General features: G+C 40.5%; 1 protein-coding gene across 2 annotated transcripts; it reads right to left on the bottom strand.

Moving 5' to 3' along the window:
* Positions 1 to 1,193: 1,193 nt before the first annotated feature.
* FKBP9 (FKBP prolyl isomerase 9) lies at positions 1,194 to 19,804 on the bottom strand. 2 transcript variants are annotated; one of them, XM_027659384.1, is made up of 11 exons: positions 19,536 to 19,804; positions 15,640 to 15,785; positions 14,841 to 15,030; positions 14,008 to 14,153; positions 11,687 to 11,876; positions 9,447 to 9,592; positions 8,015 to 8,201; positions 6,007 to 6,152; positions 4,357 to 4,520; positions 3,636 to 3,718; positions 2,736 to 2,810 (listed from the first exon to the last, which is right to left on the bottom strand). In XM_027659384.1, exons 1-10 carry the CDS (start codon positions 19,787 to 19,789, stop codon positions 3,668 to 3,670), a joined length of 1,620 nt encoding a protein of 539 aa, XP_027515185.1. In that variant the 5' UTR covers positions 19,790 to 19,804; the 3' UTR covers positions 2,736 to 2,810; positions 3,636 to 3,667. The 2 variants fall into 2 exon arrangements, with proteins under 2 accessions (XP_027515184.1, XP_027515185.1); XM_027659383.1 differs by lacking the exon at positions 3,636 to 3,718 and having other exon boundaries at positions 1,194 to 2,810.
* Positions 19,805 to 19,814: the final 10 nt, after the last annotated feature.

The following is a 19,814-nucleotide window of genomic DNA, read 5'->3' as shown; positions in this document are numbered from 1 at the left end:
TACCCTAGCTGGAGGCACTGGTAAAGTCATCCCTGCTATCCCATCACTTCCAAATAAATCCAGCACAGCGACCTTTGGGATTACCAACTGCCTGCACTTTGGTGCTGCTCTTTGCCTTGCATCTGCCCTGGAGGACAACTCTGTTATCCTGGTTTACTGGGAAGTCTTCAGCCCACCCACCACCTGGAATGTTCCTCTGTGTAGAAAGATTGGGTCCATTCACTAAGATTTTTTCAGACAAAACAATTCAGTATATCTTAGACCCAGAATGGTTTGGGTTGGAGGGGACCTTAAAGATCATCAAGTTCCAAACTCCCAAAAGGAAGGGAGATACCCAGAAGACAGACTTGGTTTTTTGGGGGTATGTATGAGAACAGAGTAAGGATAAGGAGCTGTTTCCACACTGGGAACTGCTTCTGGCAGCACTCAAATCACAACTTGCTTCCCACTCCTTCTCTCAGCTCTGTCAGGATGGAGAAGCAATGCACCTGAATCACAGCAAAAAGTGAGCAACTTGCTTCCCAATAAAACAAAGGGGAAAAAATGTGTGCAACAGTCTTCTGATGAAGCTGCTTTCACAAGACAGTGAAGCTTCTGAGGAGCCAGTCAGGACATAAACCTTTTGAAACCAAGTACCAGTCACCGATATCCACCATTTTTTACATCTGCTATAAAGAGCCTGTATTTACATCAAGCCCAAATCAGACCAGACTTCCAGCATTTTACACGCAATACATGTGGGTTTTGAGCTACAGATGAAGTGAAAATATCAAACCTCACACACACAGCTCAGTGAGTTTGCTTTTGCTAGACTGGGGAATTAAATGCTGTTTTCTACATAAGACAATTGCATTCAGCGAAAGACTTGGAGTGTCCATCACCCTCCCAGCTGTCACAGCCAATGGCAATATGGGATGGGGAATTTAGCAAATGCCTCCTAAAGCCAAAGAATTATTTCATTTCACCTGTGTGAGGTATGAAAAAAAAGTCCTTAATAGTGGTCTATTATTTTTTATAATTTTGAATCAAATATAGAACCCATAATCTTAGTTTAAAATATTTTTCCTGAAGATGAATAGCAAATTTGAACATATTTAGGACAAGCCTGCTGCATGCAAGAGAAGACAGCTGCAGGAAGGGTATTTGCTTCAACTCAAGATCCCAACCCACCAAAATGCCAGAAAGGAAAATGCAGCAGTTGATAGAAATTTTATTTAACAAAAAGATCAGTTATCCAACATTTAATGGTATCAAACTCAAAAAAATATTTCACTGCACTTTCTGTAAGAACTGCATTAAAACCAATACAAAATGTTTTCATCCAACTGAAATATCAACTTCTAGAAAGAGCATCTCAGGAAGCTTACATCCCACATGTACAGACCAAGGAAAGCAAGAAACTAGACACAAAGCATATAATGGAAACACAACTGCCTTCCTACTCCTCTTTGACAGTGTCTCACTATACGTATTTGTGCACTTTACATGTAGTGTACTGAGGGGAATCACACGGCCTTCCAAAAAATGTGTTATGGGTATTTAGTGCTAAGCAGCTTTGCTCCATTTATCGAGCTAACGGGTGACTGTCTCAAGAGCTCACATAATCTAAACAGCACTCTCGGGGCTGACTGTGTTGAGGGATAGGCCAGAATGTTTGCACACACAAACAGATGGGCCTATTTCTTGATTTTATCACTGTCTGTCTGTTTGTTTGCCACTGCAGACTGCTCTGCTGCTGAAGCTCTAAGCACTTACTCCTTAGTCTAGCAATTCCCAAAATAGGAGACAGAAGCCCCACACAAAATCAACTGTATCCAGTATTTATAACAGCACTTGGACTTGTAATACTAATATTTAATGTCTAAGAAAACTATAAATAGGATTGCAACTGGAAAGGTTTTGGAATCACTAATGGGAACCCTGGCCAGCAAGAGACAAGGTTACTAATTCAATACAATACAGATGGAAGAAAACTTTTATTTCATGAGGTAAAAACCCAACACATACACAGTATTGATTCTAGGCCTGTTTAATTTAATTCACAGCTTATGGAAATGTTGCAATGGCACAGCCATCGCTTGCACGTTCTGTAATTTGCAAATCAGATTTTCTGCTGGCAAATATCCATGTGAATTTGTTCAGTTACTGGAAAGAGTGCTCACGCCTTCTGAAAGGAACTGGGATCAACAGCTAACAACTTTTACAGGTTATTTTCATGGGGAATATTTTGGTTCATTCTCCTGCACAGGTATTTCTGATACATAAGGTTTTTAAAAACTCTTTTAAAAGCACTTGGTAAGTTTTCTCTCTACCATCCATCCAAGTGACCGTGTATTGTTCAATGAGAACTTCTGACCTTTAACATAAAAACAGATCACGTGGATCATGACACCACATATGACAGTACACTCTTTACCTGTTTATACATCCTACCTTGAGGCACTTAACACTTTCTTCAGATATACCTAACAGTTCCAACTGAAAATCTCTTCCTATTTTAAGAGCCTACCCACACCCCAGCACAGGCAGACCCAGGCTATCCTTCCAGAACCATGCTTGCCAAAACCCCTTCCAGTACACATGTTCAAACAGTAGGTCAGCTCAGGACTCTTCTTTTTTTCTTATCTTTACAGTTCATCGTGTTCCTCTTTGGCCTCCTGATCTTTCAACTTGAATTCTTCAGCAGTAACTTTACCATTTCCATCCCGGTCTTGATTGGTGAACATATTTTTAACAATCTTCTCAAAATCAAAACCAGGAGCTAGTTTTCCTTTGCCAGAATCAACTTGAGCTTGGATGTACTCTGAAAACTAAGCAGAGGGAAAGGAGAAGAAAACAGCTCACAATTAAATGGACATTTAAAACTGAAGAGTATTTCAAAAGTACCATTTACTTGTCATCAACTATCCAGCATTTTACAATTTTATTAGATGTACATAGAAGTACGCTCTTACTACCCTATAAATTTTGCCACCTAAATTGGACTAATTAGGACAGACACAGGAGGTTTAGTCACTCCAGAGAGGGTAGTTTTGCATACCAATACATGAAGCTTACAGACATACGCCCGCATTTTACAAGAAGCAACACACAAGAGAAAAAGAATGAAACATAGAAATGAGACTTTAAATATCAGGATACCATGAGATTGGTTAAAGTAGCTTCAGGTATTATGCCTTCCACTTGACTCCTGTATGGGGAGGGTTGTAAGGTTAGTTTTCCCTAAAGACCTTTCTCCCAATATGTATGATGAAGCTATTAAAGGTGATATTAAAGGTGCCACAACATCTGACTGAAGTCATACTGCTGGCTTGCCAAAACCAGAAAGACAAACACAACTTTCCCAATTACTGTTATCTCTGGTGCTACTTGTTAAATGAGCTTCAGCAATGAGAGCTATTGCTGACATTCATTTACACCTTTTAAGCCAAGCATCCTCTCATATATTCTTGGCTTCTCCTTCTCCTCCCTACGAGGTGACCAGAAGGATGTTGATAGCAAAAGCCACATCCTACCTCATTCTCTAAACCAGTAAAAGCTCTTCTCTTCTCTGCAAGAACAGAAGTGGAGATGGAAGTAAAACAAAGAGGTGGAAGACAGTGCTAGAAAAAGGGAAAACAAGATTTTGATTTTACCCCATTAGCTTGTTAAAATTGTCAAAGGCATCTCATGCTGTTCCACAGGGCCACAACCTGCCCCTTGAGCACTGCAGGCAGCTCTACTCCAGAGAGGAAAGGCACAAAACAGAATGACAGAGAAAGGTGACAAAGAAGACTTAAGAAGAGAATGAAAAAAATAGAACTCCTGAGTTAAAATGCAGAGGAAAACTTCACAGAGGTTTATATTATCAGAGATGGTGTGGCAAAGGCAAAGAGCCCTCAAGTAGGGCACCCACTGACAAACACACAATTCACCCATAGAAGGAGTGGCCGCAGGCATTGTCAGGCTCCAGAAGTGATTAGACAGTTCCTGGATATACTGCTGCAGGCTCAGATTTGGCTCAAGAATTCATCTCAAATTGCCAATTAATGGACACTGAGAAGGCTGATACAGTGAAGGATTGTTGGATACCAACTCCACCTCTTACACTTGTGTCCTAAGGATCTATTGTTGACCACAAGTATGGCCATTCTTTTTTTTTTCTTTCTTTCTGGTTCTATTTCTAAAGCAAAATAACCATGTTATAACTGACATGCTGCCTCCCTGTTAACTTGACAACACCATGTCAGAAGAAGAGAAGAGGAGAAGAGGAGAGACCCCCTTCTTCAACATCTGCATTGATGATGGTAAGAGAAAACATCTTGCTGACAGTGGTAGGAGAAAATCACTGCAGGTGTTTTCATTGTTTCAGCTTACCTCCTCCAAAAGAACCTCTCCATCACGATTCTGGTCTATTTCTTCAAAAAGATTGGGAGAGACTTCCCCATTCCATACAAACATGTACCCTTCAGGCAAGCCAGACACCAGTTCCAGCAGTTCAATGTCGAAAACTAATACAGCACTACCAGGTACTTCTCCTTCTGTCACAAAAAACCATCAAAGATGGGTATTTATCCTCACTTACATTAAAGGGTATATTTCCTTTTAATCTATAATTAAATTTATCTTCCCACTCCAACAGGCACTTCTCTACCGTGATCCTGAGCCCATCAAATCTTTCTGTTCATTTCAGGGAGGTGATCAAAACATAAAGAAAGCTTTCATAATAAAACTGCATCAATTTTTTTACTTATAAAACTAAAACTTTGGGAATAAATCAATTTTCCTTTATCTAGCAGATATACAGTGTACTCCTGTGAGATTCAACAGAGTTGCAACAGCTTGGGATGTTACCTCAAACAAACCACAGAAGGAGTTTAATTTATCCTTGAAAAAGAAAAGTCAAGGTCACCTCTAATCTTCTATTTGCAAGAGACTGCAAACAAGCAATCTCTCAGAGAGCCAGGTATATACCAAAACACTCATGCAATGTTTCAGACCATGTTTATCAAATGTAACTTGAACAATGGTAGATACCTATGACAGGTATTAAACACGGTAGACTTTTTATGTCATGAGGAAATTTTCAATTTATTATATATAACTATGCACTTTTATATAATAGATAAAATTATGTACAAAATGTTGTATATATAATACTTTTAATTTTTAATGGAAATGCACTTAGTGGAAATTCTTATCTCTTAACACAAATTAATTCTCCTTTCAGTGTGGTACATGATGCCCTACAGTCTTTATAAACTACAAACTGTTCTGGAGCTATTCAAAGACCAGAACAACCAAATGTTTCCATATACATCAGAATTTGTTGATCTTGATGACCTCCTCTTAAAGACCTTTCCCTTAAGTCTTTTAACTTGGAAGATGAGTAACAACAACACACACTGGGACATGAAAGTTCTTGTCACTTCTGCATTGTTCTTTCTATTACTGCTGTCCCTGTCATTAAAAATTGACAAGCCTCAATGCTCTAAAGTTTCCTTAAAATGTATTGGTGTTGGGGTTTCAACAGCACCAATACACTGTTTCACGTCCTACATTCAGTTCATGTAGTTTCCAAATTTTGAGTTTTCTTTGACTTTACTAACATATTAGTGCTGACCAGCCCCCTTCAGTTTTGTTTCTGAATAACACGTCGCATGTCCAAACGCGAGCAGCCAGCTCCCTATCATGGAAAACAGCGTTTACATCCCTCTGCAACACCAGACTGCCTGGAGCTTTCTGTTCTGACAAAGCAACATTACTGGGGGCATGTGTTCCCTTTTGTACTGTGATGGTCTTTCTATTTGCCACAGCATGACTTCAAAAACAGACAGTATGTTCATTCCATTGGGGAATGGGATTGGGGGGGGGGAGTGTCTAAAATAATGAAATGAAAAATCTCTAAAAAAATCCCATTCAAGCAGCTAAGGCACACTCACCTTAGGACCTAGTACATACGAAGTAACAAAACATGCATACTCGTGTTTCTTTTACCCAAGGGATTCTAAGTGGATGTGCACTTACCAACTCCATCTTCTCCATAACCAAGATGAGGTGGAATAACAACTGTTCGTCGTTCCCCGACACACATGTCTTGAAGGCCCATGTCCATCCCCACTACTACCTGTCCAGATCCAAGAACTATGTTGTAAGTCTTGCCAAGGCTGTGTCTAGAGAGGAGGGAAAGAAGAATTAGAAAACACCCTCAACACGCAGAATTTCCGTTGTTCAAAATTACCACAAAACCTTCTAATTAGTGTCCTGTCACTGCAAAAAATTAACTTCATGGCAAATGCTCTGTTCTACCAAAAAGTTACCTGAAGTTGTTCTCAAATTACAGCCAGCACCAAACAGACATGTCCCTGCTGCTGACATGTCCTCTGGTACTAAAATTATAGGTTTCTCTAATGAAATCCAATTAGAATCATTAATCATGCCAATTACACCCCCAAGGCATTTTATCTTGAAGACAGGGCTTTTGCCTTTCACATGTTTTTAACTACTGCAGTTGGACTTTTTGGCAGATGTAAAAATTCCAGATGTACATTTGACCCATATCCATCACTCCTATATGGGGATCTGGGTGCATTCCCATAGATCAGCCATCCCTTTAAATGAAATCAGTCACTGTAACGTATTTACTTAACCAAAATAGCCTGGAAGAATACTACTACTGCTGCTATTTACTCATAATAAATTTTTAATTATACCCTGCTGAATGTGGCTCATTTCTAAAACCAGAAATTATCACAAGTTAAAAGCCCAGAAGTTAAACACGTATTGTGATTCTAAAAGCAAAGTGTACAGTGTTAAGACTTCATTCTGTTGGTCTCCTTTCTTTGGTTATTTGTCTTGGCTGTGCCTCTGCAGGACATGCTTGTATAAAAGAGTATCATTTGGAAAGAAAACAATTCAGTGGCTACGAGGTCAGCCTTCAAATTAGGAGCACATGACTCATGATCTTTGATACTCTATAAACTGCTTTGAATAAGTCTCAGTGTCGCTTGGTTCCTGCTACAAAATGGGAATTCAGCCTTCCTGTCATATAAAAGGTGTTTTGAATCCAAACACATTACTTGTATACATACTTGCCTACAGCACTGCATCACGTGCACCAATCTAAGGCAACTTTTCAGCTCTGCAAACTATTGTGTATCCTGTGAAACCTATGAGCTGCTTCCTGTGTTAATTATAACCTAGTTAAAAATAGCTTTTCCCAACTTCCCTTCCAAAAAATAAAATATTATTCAGACGACTTGAGCTATCCAAAAGATGAAGGGGGAAAAAAAAGCTAGCAGAAGTATTCTTGCAGCTGCAGCAAACACTGTCACAGGCTCACTTTAGTTCTACGGGAGACAGACTGGACCAACCTCTTGCTTCCCTCATAAACTCACTGTCAGCAGGCAGGAGGAAGAGGAACATTATCATCACCATCATGATCAAGCCCTCTGACAGTTTCTCCATGCTGACAACACAGCACCACAGTACAGAAGAATCAGCACCCACATGCAGTACAGGCATGACAGGTGACTATCTACTATAAACCACACACAAGATATCTTTAATAAGACCACACCAAGCAGCCCGACCACACCTCTCTCAGAAGCACTGAATCAGCACAGAGTTAAAATCCTACCCAAAAAACTGAATAAACCAGGACAGCTCATTCATAACAAGCCCTGTGTTGTCCTGGCATTAGCAGTCCAGACACCCGAATTAGCCCATTTAAACAGAATGCCATGCAGACAAACTGTTTCATCACTCCACACATACTGTTTATGTTCTTCTCCAACACACTCCCACGTCCTTTTTGTTCACAGTTCTCTTATTATGCTATGACAGATTGCCTTTTTCTTTTCCTCCTCCTATACATCTTAGGCAGGCAGACATAAAAAGAAAAATACATTCTACATAAATACTTAGTTTTTTTCTTAAAAAGTCTTTACTCCCTGACAGTTTGCTTTGCAGGTAATTCATTTTGCTTTTACAGCTGCTGGGAATATTTTCCTTACCAGATCATTCAAATACTTACGTCGAGTCTAGCAAAGTACCATCCAGGAGCGAAGCATTGTAGTGATATTTCAAGTAATCTCCCTTCTTACTTAGTATGGTGCAGTTGGAAGGTCTGTAGTTAACAGTAATGCCGACAGAATCTGAAGGGTTGTGGAAGTCAACCACGTGGATGTCAAAGACCAGCACTGCAGATCCTGGAATCTTTCCTAAATAGGAAACAAATTAGGTAAATAGAGAAAGAAACGGTACCCAAACAGGCTTATGATGACCAGGTGCTGCACCCTGTAAGAATATGTACTCCTGCTGCGTCTGTTACTGAGTCATTCTGCTCTTCTCACTCAGAATTAAAAGATGCAACAGAATGCAAGCTGCATCCAGTGTAGGAAAGAGAACCAGTGGGAAAGCACTAAACATGCACTCCAAAGTTCAACAGTGAAGGAAAAAATTTTCATTATTCTGAAATCGAAAATTATGCAGAAATGAAGCAATAATCACATATTTCCTGTGACCATCCTAAATAACTCATCTGTCTTTGACATACTAATTCAGTATTGATCATCAAAATTCTCATAGGAGTTCTCATGCTTCAAAGAATGTCACTATATCTAAAAAGTTACATTTCCTTAAAATGTCCTGATAAGAGGTAATTTATTCCCTGCCTCCCCAGGATTATGTGTAATTGCGCTACCAAAATTGACAGATACATCCAGACCCAGGAATGGGGTTTGTTGGTAAAGGAGTCTTAATTCTCAAATCAACAGCACAGACTTTGCAGTCCCAGAAAACAGGCTTTTCTTTTAAGGCACTTATCCAAATAACATCCCAGAAGCCACCTTTTGGAACACCAGCCATAACACCATGTTGGCTAGAAGGGTTATCATATTCAACCTCTCAAAGCAATCCTTTTAGGTACTAATGAGTTTTCCCAAAAGAATGTTAATTGTATGTTATACATACACAGATACTTCGTTGTTACATGCATCCACCATTTACAGAGGCGGCTTAGAAGTTCCACAAAAACTGTGGCTGTGGAAGGAATGGGGAAGAAAACAGGATGAACTCCTTCAGAATACAGAGCTTAAGACACACAGGTCGGAAGATCTCACAGTGCAGAGCTCCTGGCACCCAAGCACCAGTCTGCCTGAGACAATAATTATCCAAACAAATTCCGGTCAGCAAGTACCAGTCTGTCTGAAACACCAATTATTCAAATGAGTTCAGGCTACCAATTACATGTGAGATTGTTCTGTATTCTTATTGTCCTACTTATTGAGCTAATTAAAATAACTCTGCACATTCTGGGTGTAGTCTTGTCAGTTTTATGTCCACAAAATAACAAACTAATTCATAAACTTTTAAAATGCCAGAAAAATGAAAACAGACACAGATGGACTAAACAATAAAGAAAACCTCATTAACTATGGAAGACTTGAAAGCAAATTCAAGCTCACCTCTTCCTTCTTCTCCATATCCAAGATGAGGGGGGATTATTATTCTTCTTTTTTCACCAGTGCACACACCTAGCAAACCTTCATCCATTCCAGCAATGACATAACCTTTCCCGACATAGGTGTCATACGTATGGTTTCGTGAATAACTATGGAAAATATCTGCATTTTAGCACTGTCAGGTGTACTCGAGAAAACACGGAATCTTGCAATAGCTCTGCAACACAGTTCTTAAACCAGTTAAGGTCAAACACACGGTCATTAACCAGCACCAGAGAAGGACAAAGCAATCACCATGTTCCATGAATCCAGGTCACCAGGTTTCATCAGCCAGTGACACATGTCACTTACTACCCAGTAGTGGGACCCTAGCTAGTGAACAGCTAGCAAATTTGCAAATTCATTTCTACTATGTATTGAAAGAAAAATCACACTTATTTTTGTATTTTAGACTAAGCACAAAACAAATTTTGATAAGTAACTAAAAAAAAATTAGTTTTCTTCTTTAAAATTTCCTCTACCCTGACACTACTTTAATAAGTACTTATCAGCTAGATATAGCTGACGTTCCTTCTCATGAGACATCCTTCAAACTACCTCATTTCACAACCACAGCTATGTAGTTCAACTACGACAAGGAGCAGGCGGGACAAATAAATTCTTCTGGGATGCACAACATTAAAATGAGTCACTATAACAAAGCAGTATCAACATTATCCCTCCTTTCCAAACAATGTCAACCACGTATATGTAGGTTGAAGGACCTGCTACAACACCTAATGATAGAATAAAACAAGGCTACAACGGCAATTGATGTTTATTACAAGGACATGACTGTCTTCTGCCTTTCTTCAAGGTATGTTACATAAAGGCACAACCCAACAAAGAAAAGGCAGAAAGGTTTCAATTAATCTTTACAAGGTAGCTCTGAGAAAGAATAAGACCAGTACAAGACCAGACCCTGATATAATTCAGAGGTTTATTCAACGGCTCTAAGTCCAGAAGACAGGCTTGGCTGAGCTGCCCAGGGGCAGTTCTGCAGCTGAATATTTTGGAGCAAAAAAGCAAAGGAAAATATTATTAGAGCTCTAAAAACCAGCCATTCACAGTGCTTTTGGCATATTCCCCGTACTAGTAACAAATTTTCTCCTGGATAACTAACTCCAGGGTTTCCAGTAACTATTGTTAGCTGCTCTATTTCTTCATCTTTGAATTCTGCAGAAGGTCAGGATAAGATGCTCTAATGAATGCACCCTCTAACAACTGTCAGCAATCCAGAATGATGTAGAAGCTGCTGTCTACAAAGCACTTATTACTATTTATTGACAACAACCCTAATATAAGTAATAGAGCTATTTTCAAAATTTGTTTAATTACTATAGACAATACTCATTTACATCTCAAAAAAGAAGGATTCTGGGTAGGTGCATTGTGGACAAGATTTAGGCTCTTAACTTACAAGCTTTCATAAGCTGCAAATCAAGGTCTACAGTGATGGCTGCTGTTGTAGTACTAAACATTTTTCCATGAGTTTATTTCATAAAACATTTACATTGGCTCATTTTCACCTCCTTTTAGCTACTTCTGCCAGCTGTTCTGAAAGCTGGAGTGGGATAGTAAAGCACTGCTCAATTTAGAGTACCAAAAGTGAAAGAAAGCTACAAGGGTATTATTCATCATATGATTCTGTACACAAGGCTCATGTGCCCAGAGAGCTTTGAATTTACTGTGAAAGTAATCCCTATTCCTTTATCACAGAAACACTCTTGCCGAATTCTGCGATTCTGTAATTCAGTCTTGAAAGACAACAGCCTTCAAAATGCAAACAGTTTTCAAGCACAAATACAATTAACCTCAAACCAGCCACTAGCACACTGATTCACAATTCGCAGGACATAAAATAGGTATCATATTTATTTTCTCTCTCTTCGGTGGTATTACCTATTTAGCAGAGAAACTCTGCAGGGCAAAGAGTCTTCAGGCTCACATGCCTTTTAAAGCACTCATGGCTTCACCGTGGGGTTACCGCCCCTAGATGGCGCCTGTGACACTGTCATAGTACAAACTAGCTCTTTTTCCTCTCATAGGGAACAGTTTTCTATGAGTTTTTTAAGAAGACTCCAAGTCCACTCAAAATTTTCAAAAAGGAAGGAAAAGCAAAGAATTGTATTTGGGTATATTATGGACAAGACAGAGGAGCCCAAACTGGAAATACAATCTGTAGAGTTGAGCGGTTTGGTTACCTGGAATCAAATAATGTGCCATCCAAAAGTGTGCCATTGTAATGGTATCGGAGAAAGTCTCCTGTCTGGCTTCTCCGCTCACAAGATTCAGGCACAACCTGGTTCTCAATAACGATACCATCTTTGGGGTTATGGAGATCTAGCAAAACCACATCAAAGACGAGGGAAGCTTGGCCAGGAATCTCTTTACCTACAAGAGTGTTAGAGCAGAAAAATTGGTAAGAAACAGCAGGTGTTCTAGCAGAAGCTTAAACATGTTTGTTGAAGAAAAGTAACCTACTGCCAAATATCAAGCACCTCCCCTTCCAAAATAAATTAGAATCATAGAGTATCCTGAGTTGGAACAGACCCAATAGGACCATCAAAGTCCAGCTCCTGGCCCTGCACAGAACACCCCAAGAATCACAGCATGTGGCTGAGAGTATTGTCCAAATGCTTCTTGAACTCTGTCAGGCTTGGAGCTGTGACTATTGCCCTGGACAGCCTGTTCCAGTGCCCAACCACCCTCTGGGTGAGGAACCTCTTCCTAATATCCAACCTAAACCTCCTCGACACAGTTTCAGGCCATTCCCTCAGGTTCTGTCACTGGTCACCACAGAGAAGAGATCAGTGTCTGCCCCTCCTCTTCCCCTCACGAGGAAGTTGTAGGCTGCAATGAGGTCTCCCCTCAATGGTACCGTACAAAGTCAGACATTGGGACTGTCCAGGACACTTCTCAGGTTTGAAATAAGTCTGAACCTGCGTTTTGTCCTCTAAGTTCTCCTCTTCTCCAGGCTGAACAGACCAAATGCCTCCAGCCACTCCTCATACGGCTTCCCCTCAAAGCCCTTCACCATCTTTGTTGCCCTCCTTTGGACACTCCCTAAGAGCTTAATGTCTCTCTTACATTGTGGTGCCCCAAAACTGCACACAATATTCAAGATGAGGTTGCACCAGTGCAGAGCAGAGCGGGACAATCCCCTCACTTGACCGGCTGGCAATGCTTTGCCTGACGGTCCCCAGGACACAGTTGACCCTCCTGGCTGCCAGGACACATTATTTGCTCATATTTGTTCATATTCGATTTGCCATCAACCAGGACCCCAGGTCCCTTTCTGCTCTCCAGCGTCTTGTTCCCCAGTCTGTCTGTACATCCAGGGCTGCCCCACCCCAGGTGCAGAATCCAGTTTAACTTCATACGGTTGGTGATTGCCCAGCCCTCTAATTTGTCTAGATCTCTCTGCAAATTTGCTTCCAGTCAGTCATTTTTTGTTTCAGAATTGGTTTTTCACTCAATTCTCCAAATCAAACATTTTACGCTGCTCATACTGTGATGGCACTGCCTCACTGAAAACAGCTGCTTCTTCAGCAACACCCATCTTAGTCAATACACACCAGCTCCATCTCAGCTGCATGGTTTAGTCTACCAGTATGCCCAACACACTTTGTGGAAGTGCACAAAATAACCATTAGAATACAAATCTGGTACATCCGCTCCTCCCATCCTGTTAGTATCAAAACAGGAGACCACATGGTGGAAGCTGAAGAAGGACAAATTGAGCATCTCAGTGAAAAACTATTTTCCCATCAATGTACAAATTATAGTGTGGGTTGCTTTGACCAAGAACCACTGAGTTAAAGATCTCAGCAAAATTTTGAAACACAACTTCACAAAGTCTTGTTATCTATGGAGATGGCTATCACAGTTAATGATAACAAAGCCATGGAAGGCATATGAAACCACACCACGGACACATCCATAAACATCAGAGCAGAGTAAAAATACAAGGAAGAGTCACAAACTATCCTTAACTGCCCCTTCATTTAAAATGGGGACCTCTATGTATGATCTGCAGGCTGCTTAGTCTCACAAAACAATTAATTCACCTTGTAGTTATTGCTAAGGCATTGGTTGCAAAAAAAAACCCCCAAACTGGAATTAAAAATACTTGTTTTTCCCAAAAAGTTTTATGCTTTCTCTGGCTGTCATTGAAAGAACTATGCAGTCACCTGTCTTCAAGTTTTTGGCTCCACTAGATATTAATCACAGATTATATTCCCCAATTGAAATACAATTTCAGCATATAAATTCTACAATTATATCAACAATATGTCTGTAAAGAAATTTACTGTTTAATTTTTAAAAAATCTTGTACTTTCTAATCAATCCAATCCTATACATAACACGTTTTGAACCTCTCTTTCCACCACTTTGTTCTGTCTGTCTGAACTGGGTAATAATGCTGCCCATAAATTTAAAACATAGAAAGCCGAGTTTGTTTTAAAATACAGTTCACTTGGATTGAGGAAAAAAAAGGAATAACTAAAGGAATAACTTTTACCATCTCCTTCTTCTCCATATGCCAGGAAAGGTGGTATTGTGATAATGCGCTTCTCTCCTACGCACATTCCCAAGAGACCCTGGTCCATGCCAGGAATCAGCCATCCAATTCCCACATAGGTATCGTAAGTTCGCATCCGATTATGGCTAAAAATGAGGGAGGAAAAAAACCAAACCCACAACCAAATGTCAGACAGCCACAGGAAAGAACAAAATCAATCTTTGAATCCACATATATCCACATACTACACACAATGTAACTCACAACTAGCTATTCCAAAAGTATTGGTCCTTCATTTACCAAGGGCTGGGTGGGTAGAGTTTTCCAGAGAGCTTAGCTATGTCAGGAACCTAACAGGGGCTTTGAAAAGTCACTCACAAATACAATGGTAGCTGTTATTAAAGCACCATTTTCCACTGAGCTCTGACGAAATACACACACTGTACACTTAAAATCTCAGTAGGAAAGCATTGGTAGCTCGATTTCATTACAAACTCTGCTTAGCTTATAAAACTTGTATCTAACCTGTATCTATGCTGCAGTGGTTATAGAGACTTTTAACTGACTGCAATAAATAGTAACATAAAAACAGACTTTAAAATTAAAAAAAGCATCTGTGTTGGTAATGCCCATTCAGAAATAATGTACAGTTTTATTGGTTTTAGTCAGTACTGCTATCCTATAATCCCTGAATAAATTACTAACACACATATGATGCTAGCTTTCATTTCCTGTGTTTCTGGGCAATGGGCATTAATTGTTACACTGGTGAAAGGGGAGCAAATGATTGTGAGATACCTATTAAGACACACACACACAACACAGCTGCATACCTTGAATCAAACAGGGTTCCATCTAAGAATGTTCCATTGTAATGGTACCGTACAAAGTCAGATACCTGGACTGTCCGAGGACACTTCTCAGGTTTGAAATAAGTCTGAACCTGCACTTCGTCCTCTGAGTTCCAAAGATCTATCAGGAGCACATCGAAATGGAGGACAGCATTGGGGGGTATCACACCAGCTGCAAAAGCAAAACAACACATCCAGTTTTGTTTCCCTTTTTATACAGGGCATCCGTGAAAAGGAACCAAACCACGTATACCCTAAAAAGAATGATTAATGCACACCTTATTCCTTGTTATGTTTATAACTCTCTGGGCTCTTGCCACTGTTGCAGATATTTAAGGGGGGAAATCTGGCAAGGTGAACTGTTATCAAAGCTGTCTATCAGGCAAACTCATCTTGAGTTAGCATTTGTTGCCTCTCTGAGGCTGTACAACAAAGCTGCTTTTGGCACTGACAAAAATTTGTGCAGCTCTGCAATGCCAAACCACAGTAAGTATTTAACAGTGAGGTAGATATAAATAAATAGTGAACTTTAGTAGCAAGGTTTATTTGCTGAAGGTCCTCTACAGTCAACAAATAGCTCTCCCTTCAGCATGCAGAGGGTGTCTGGAGAAATTAGCTAGGCTATAGGCTTAACAAACACCCCTGAAGGACAGGGGAGAACCTCTCCAAAATTCAGTACCTGCAATTTCTACCCTTCTCTTCTGTGATTCCATTTTCTATCTCTTCTGCTGGATCACTTACACAACCAGCTATTCATTCACTGGCTTGGGGCCGTACTTACGGACGCCTTCACTTCCGTAGGCAAGTTTAGGGGGGATTTTCACAAACCGCCGCTCATTCACGCACATGCCAACCAGAGCTTTGTCCATCCCAGCAATAAGTTGACCTTTGCCCACAAACACGTTGAATGTGGATCCCCTGTCATAGCTGAAGGGGGAAAAGCAGGCAAAAGAGTTCATTTACCCCCCATTCGACTTTTTTTTTTTTTCCTTGAGGGAGAGAGTTTAACTCTACCTTGGTCTCCCTCTTGCCCTGTTAGCATAATTTCATTGCAAGGCAGTTGTTAAGAAAAGAGGTAAATCCAAGTGTTCTCGAGACTTCAACCCAGTTCTACTTCTGTTCACTGCTCATTGCCTATCTGAAACACATTCTAGCAGTGTGCATTGAGTACTGCAGGCACCGAAAGCCCATAACTACAAACAGCTAATTTATACACTAATATTATAAGTAGCACTGAAAATTAAGGAAGAAAAGGAAAAATCAAACACTATTATGAGATACAAAAGGATGACTGCTCCCACAGTACAATCTCAGCATATTGATTTTGGTGACTAACATCACAAAAATATTGCACAAGACTGATAAGTTTTATGATTTGAGACATCACAGTTGGGGAATCTCGCAGGAGAAGGGGAAAGCAAAAATATGCCTTTTTGAGTAATAGTTGTGAGGTTTGCTGATTGGTTATTTATTTATTTTCTCCTCCACGTTCACAGCTCTCATTAAAGTATAGAGACATGTTTTAAACAGCACATTTGCCAGATCCAGAAACAAGCTGAATGATTCTCCTCTGTGATAATACATAAACATTCAAAAGGTAAAAGAAATGATACTTAAATGATTTAAAGTTTTCCAGAGGGGATGGAGAACAGAAGCGTTACCACAGAAGAACACTAACATCAGCTTAAGTGGTTAGTTTGACCACCTTAAATCTGCACAAGGACCTCTCTTTGCTATGCCTGAATTACTGCTGTTATTTAGTTTTTTGAAGTGATGTATAAACATAGAGCAGAAAGCATTTCAAAGGCTTCATGTCTGTTTTTAAGATTTTACTGCTTCCATTTGCTTTAATTCCTTTTATAATTTCAAGGATTTCTTTTTCTTTTCTTTTTTAGATAAAAATCAGACCGGGGGGGAGTTGAAAAAAAAAAAAAAAAGGCTTGTGCCTCTTTGCCTGCTAAAATATTTTGGAAAGCAGCCAGTAGCTAGATATTGCTAGGGAAATGATGTCAAACTTTCCTTCCAAGACTGTACACATCACTTCCACAACACACTGAGCCTCCTAACAGTCCCAGACCCTCAAATCTCTCAAATGTTTTACTAAGCAATCTCTCTGTATGCTTCACCAGTTTTTTTTGTGTTCTGGCAAACATTTCTCCTAAAATAGACAACCCTCTATACTGAGCATTCACTTTCGGTTCCACAAATATTCCCACTCCCAGGAAAGGACGGGAAATATTCAAATTAGCTCCTGACAAATTCTATTACACATGCAAAACCATAATTAAGATGTTAAGATTAGTTACACAACAAGTTACAAAAAGTATTTTGTAGCAATTAACAAAGTTTGGCAATGTATCTGGGATGAACTTAGAATAGGAGAGCTTTTTTTAAATAAAAATAAATGCACAACTAAGAAAACATTGATGTTAAGCAGAGAACTGAACAAAGCAGTGATCAGACCATGCAGCTTTGGAGGACTGACTTTGCAGATTCCTTAAAACTAAGCAAAATTCATTTCCATTAGTGGAATTTACCAAATTAATAGCAGATGACTAGGCAATTCAATTCAGACTTTAAAGTGCAAATTATTTTATGGCCATGGAAATCAAAATGCAAATGCTGATGCAAAAGAAAAATAATAAACAGGCATATTAGTTCATTTATGTGACACAGTCATGATTAGTAAGACTTTATCAACAGCCTTTTAACACGAAGAGCAGTATTATTACCTTCTGTTTGGAAATACAGAAAACTAATTTTAAAACTCAAGAACATTTACAACAGCTGAAGAACAAAATAAAACTGCCCTTAGTTCGACAACTAGAGTATTTTCTAGACTGTACAGCAGTGTTTGATTGAACTGATGCTGGTAAGCACATTCAGAAATTTTTTAAAAAAGCAAACAAATGAATAGAAAAAAGGTAGGAAAATGGGCTTTCTAATAGGTTAATTTTTGTATAAATTGACTGAATCTCCTTAACTTGTATGCAGAGAACAGTAAAGATTTTACAACAAACACTCCAAAATATTTCTTCCATTAACCAACAGGACATAAAATCCTCCTACTTTTCTATAGTCTTAACATGATAAACCACTGTCATTACTCTTAAAAAAGACCATAGTTAGTGAATAATGAAAGTGTACATCAGCATAAGCTGTCATCCCGAAAAAAAATCCTGTGCTGAACAAACCTGATGTTTTGCACCCTTTTGAAATTAAGACGGACATAAAAATATTCAAGTTAGACTAGACTATCATCATTACTACTTGTTTACCGACATTTAGAGGACCCAAAGAGATAATTATTGTACAGTTCTGCACAGAACTGCCCCAAATAATTCAGAACCAAATGACAAGGAATTTGGAGCTAAAAGGAGAGCCAGCACCTGGGTAGCCCGTCCAGGTGCTCTGCCTCAATGCACAAGTTTGCTGGTACAACTCAGGGTGTAAGTAAGCCTCAGTATGTATCTGCAGCAATCAGAAACACACTTCTGAACACGTGGCCGGTTTTCCAGTTGTCACATATTTGTAAAATGAGCCACAAGGATGCTGCCTTTCTGTGTCCTCACATCTGCAGTTAAGACTTATTTTCCAAGCCTGTCAGTTGCCAATGAATTCACTGCCCTTGCTGTGCCTTTTCACTGCAACTGCACCAACACCAGTTGAACCACCAGCTACCACATCCCACATTTTATCCAAAGAAGTGCTGGTGAAACAGCACTACTGGCATACTACATAAAGTCAGCTTCAGAGGAAGAGCTGAGCTTACTTTGAAGGATAGTTATTTCCCTAAGGCTGTAGATTTTCCTTGAAGCACAAGGCAGATTACCAGGATTACTGAAAATACATTTTGCTTTATCTTTCTGAGTAATACTTTGATCAGTGGCAATGAATGAAGCAAGAAAAAACAAATAACCCGTCAGCAGCATCAACATCCTTCACAATCTCCTGATCCCACTATTTAGGCTTCTTGATGCTAAAATAACAGCAGGAAAGCAGCCTGTACACTCCACTGTACATAGGTCACATTTACTCAAGGGGAACTCATCCAAAAAATTCTATGTAAGTACAGCCTGTTAATTCTTACATTTCTGGCAAGGATAATGATTCAGAAACACTTGAGTTCGAGTAGGTTTGAGCCTGGAGAAGACACAGGAGATGTACAGAAAGAAATGGGCAGGAAATCACTAAATACTGTGAGAGACTGCAATACCACATACGCCGCTGTTTACCAAGCTAAGGCTAACAGAATAACCTTATAGTCTTCTCTCTTGGAGCACAAAGCTCCCAGTCAGTGCCTTGGAGAAGCAGTTGGAAGAACGTGGTGGGGATCCATAAGGGCAAACTACTGCGAACTGGACCCAGCCCTCTGCCCTTTCACGTTTCAAAGACATTTTCCCATGGTGGTCTGTATGTCCCGCGTTCCCGCTGTACAACACTGCCCATCCTGCCGCTGACAGAATGGTCACACCAAAAGGACCCACGGGGCATAGCTGGGAAAAAGCAGCGGGACCTGAACGGAACCTCAACCGCAGCCTCCGCCCAGCGCCACAACCTCTGCACATCCGCAAGAAACACTCTCGTGGGACCAGGACCTCCCTCTCCCCCCGAAGCGCACCCTCACACCAACCAAACCCCGAGGGGGCCGTCCCCCGCGGCGGGCTCACGCCAGACCTGGAGTCGAAGCGGGTGCCGTCGGGGAAGGCGCCGAGGTAGTGGTATCGCACGAAGTCGCCGGGGCGCACGGCCCGCGGGCAGCTCTCGGGCACGAAGCGCCGCTCGACGCCGAGCTCGGTGCCGTCCGGAGGGCTTTCGGCGGCGGGCACCGGCGGCGCCTGGCACGCCGCCCAGCTCTCCAGCAGCGCCGGCAGCAGCAGCAGCAGCGACCCGCAGCCGGGGCCCCGCCGCCGGGCCGCCAGCCCCGCCATGGAGAGCAGTGAGCGGGACAGCCGC

This window comes from Corapipo altera, unplaced genomic scaffold (genome assembly GCF_003945725.1).
Source record: "Corapipo altera isolate COAL_440 unplaced genomic scaffold, ASM394572v1 44b, whole genome shotgun sequence".
NCBI classification, from domain to species: Eukaryota; Metazoa; Chordata; class Aves; order Passeriformes; family Pipridae; genus Corapipo; species Corapipo altera.
The sequence above is the reverse complement of the archived record's forward strand: the minus strand, read 5'-3'. Positions and strand labels throughout refer to the sequence as shown.

Bases quoted from the DNA above. Each gene is read 5' to 3' on its own strand.
- FKBP9 (XM_027659383.1), bottom strand. From the start codon at position 19,789: ATGGCGGGGCTGGCGGCCCGGCGGCGGGGCCCCGGCTGCGGGTCGCTG. The intron at 14,154-14,840 runs GTATGCAGCTGT...CCTCATTTTTAG, and splicing joins GGAACCCTGTTTGATTCAAG to CCATAATCGGATGCGAACTT. The intron at 9,593-11,686 runs GTAACCAAACCG...TATTTTCCATAG, and splicing joins GGCACATTATTTGATTCCAG to TTATTCACGAAACCATACGT.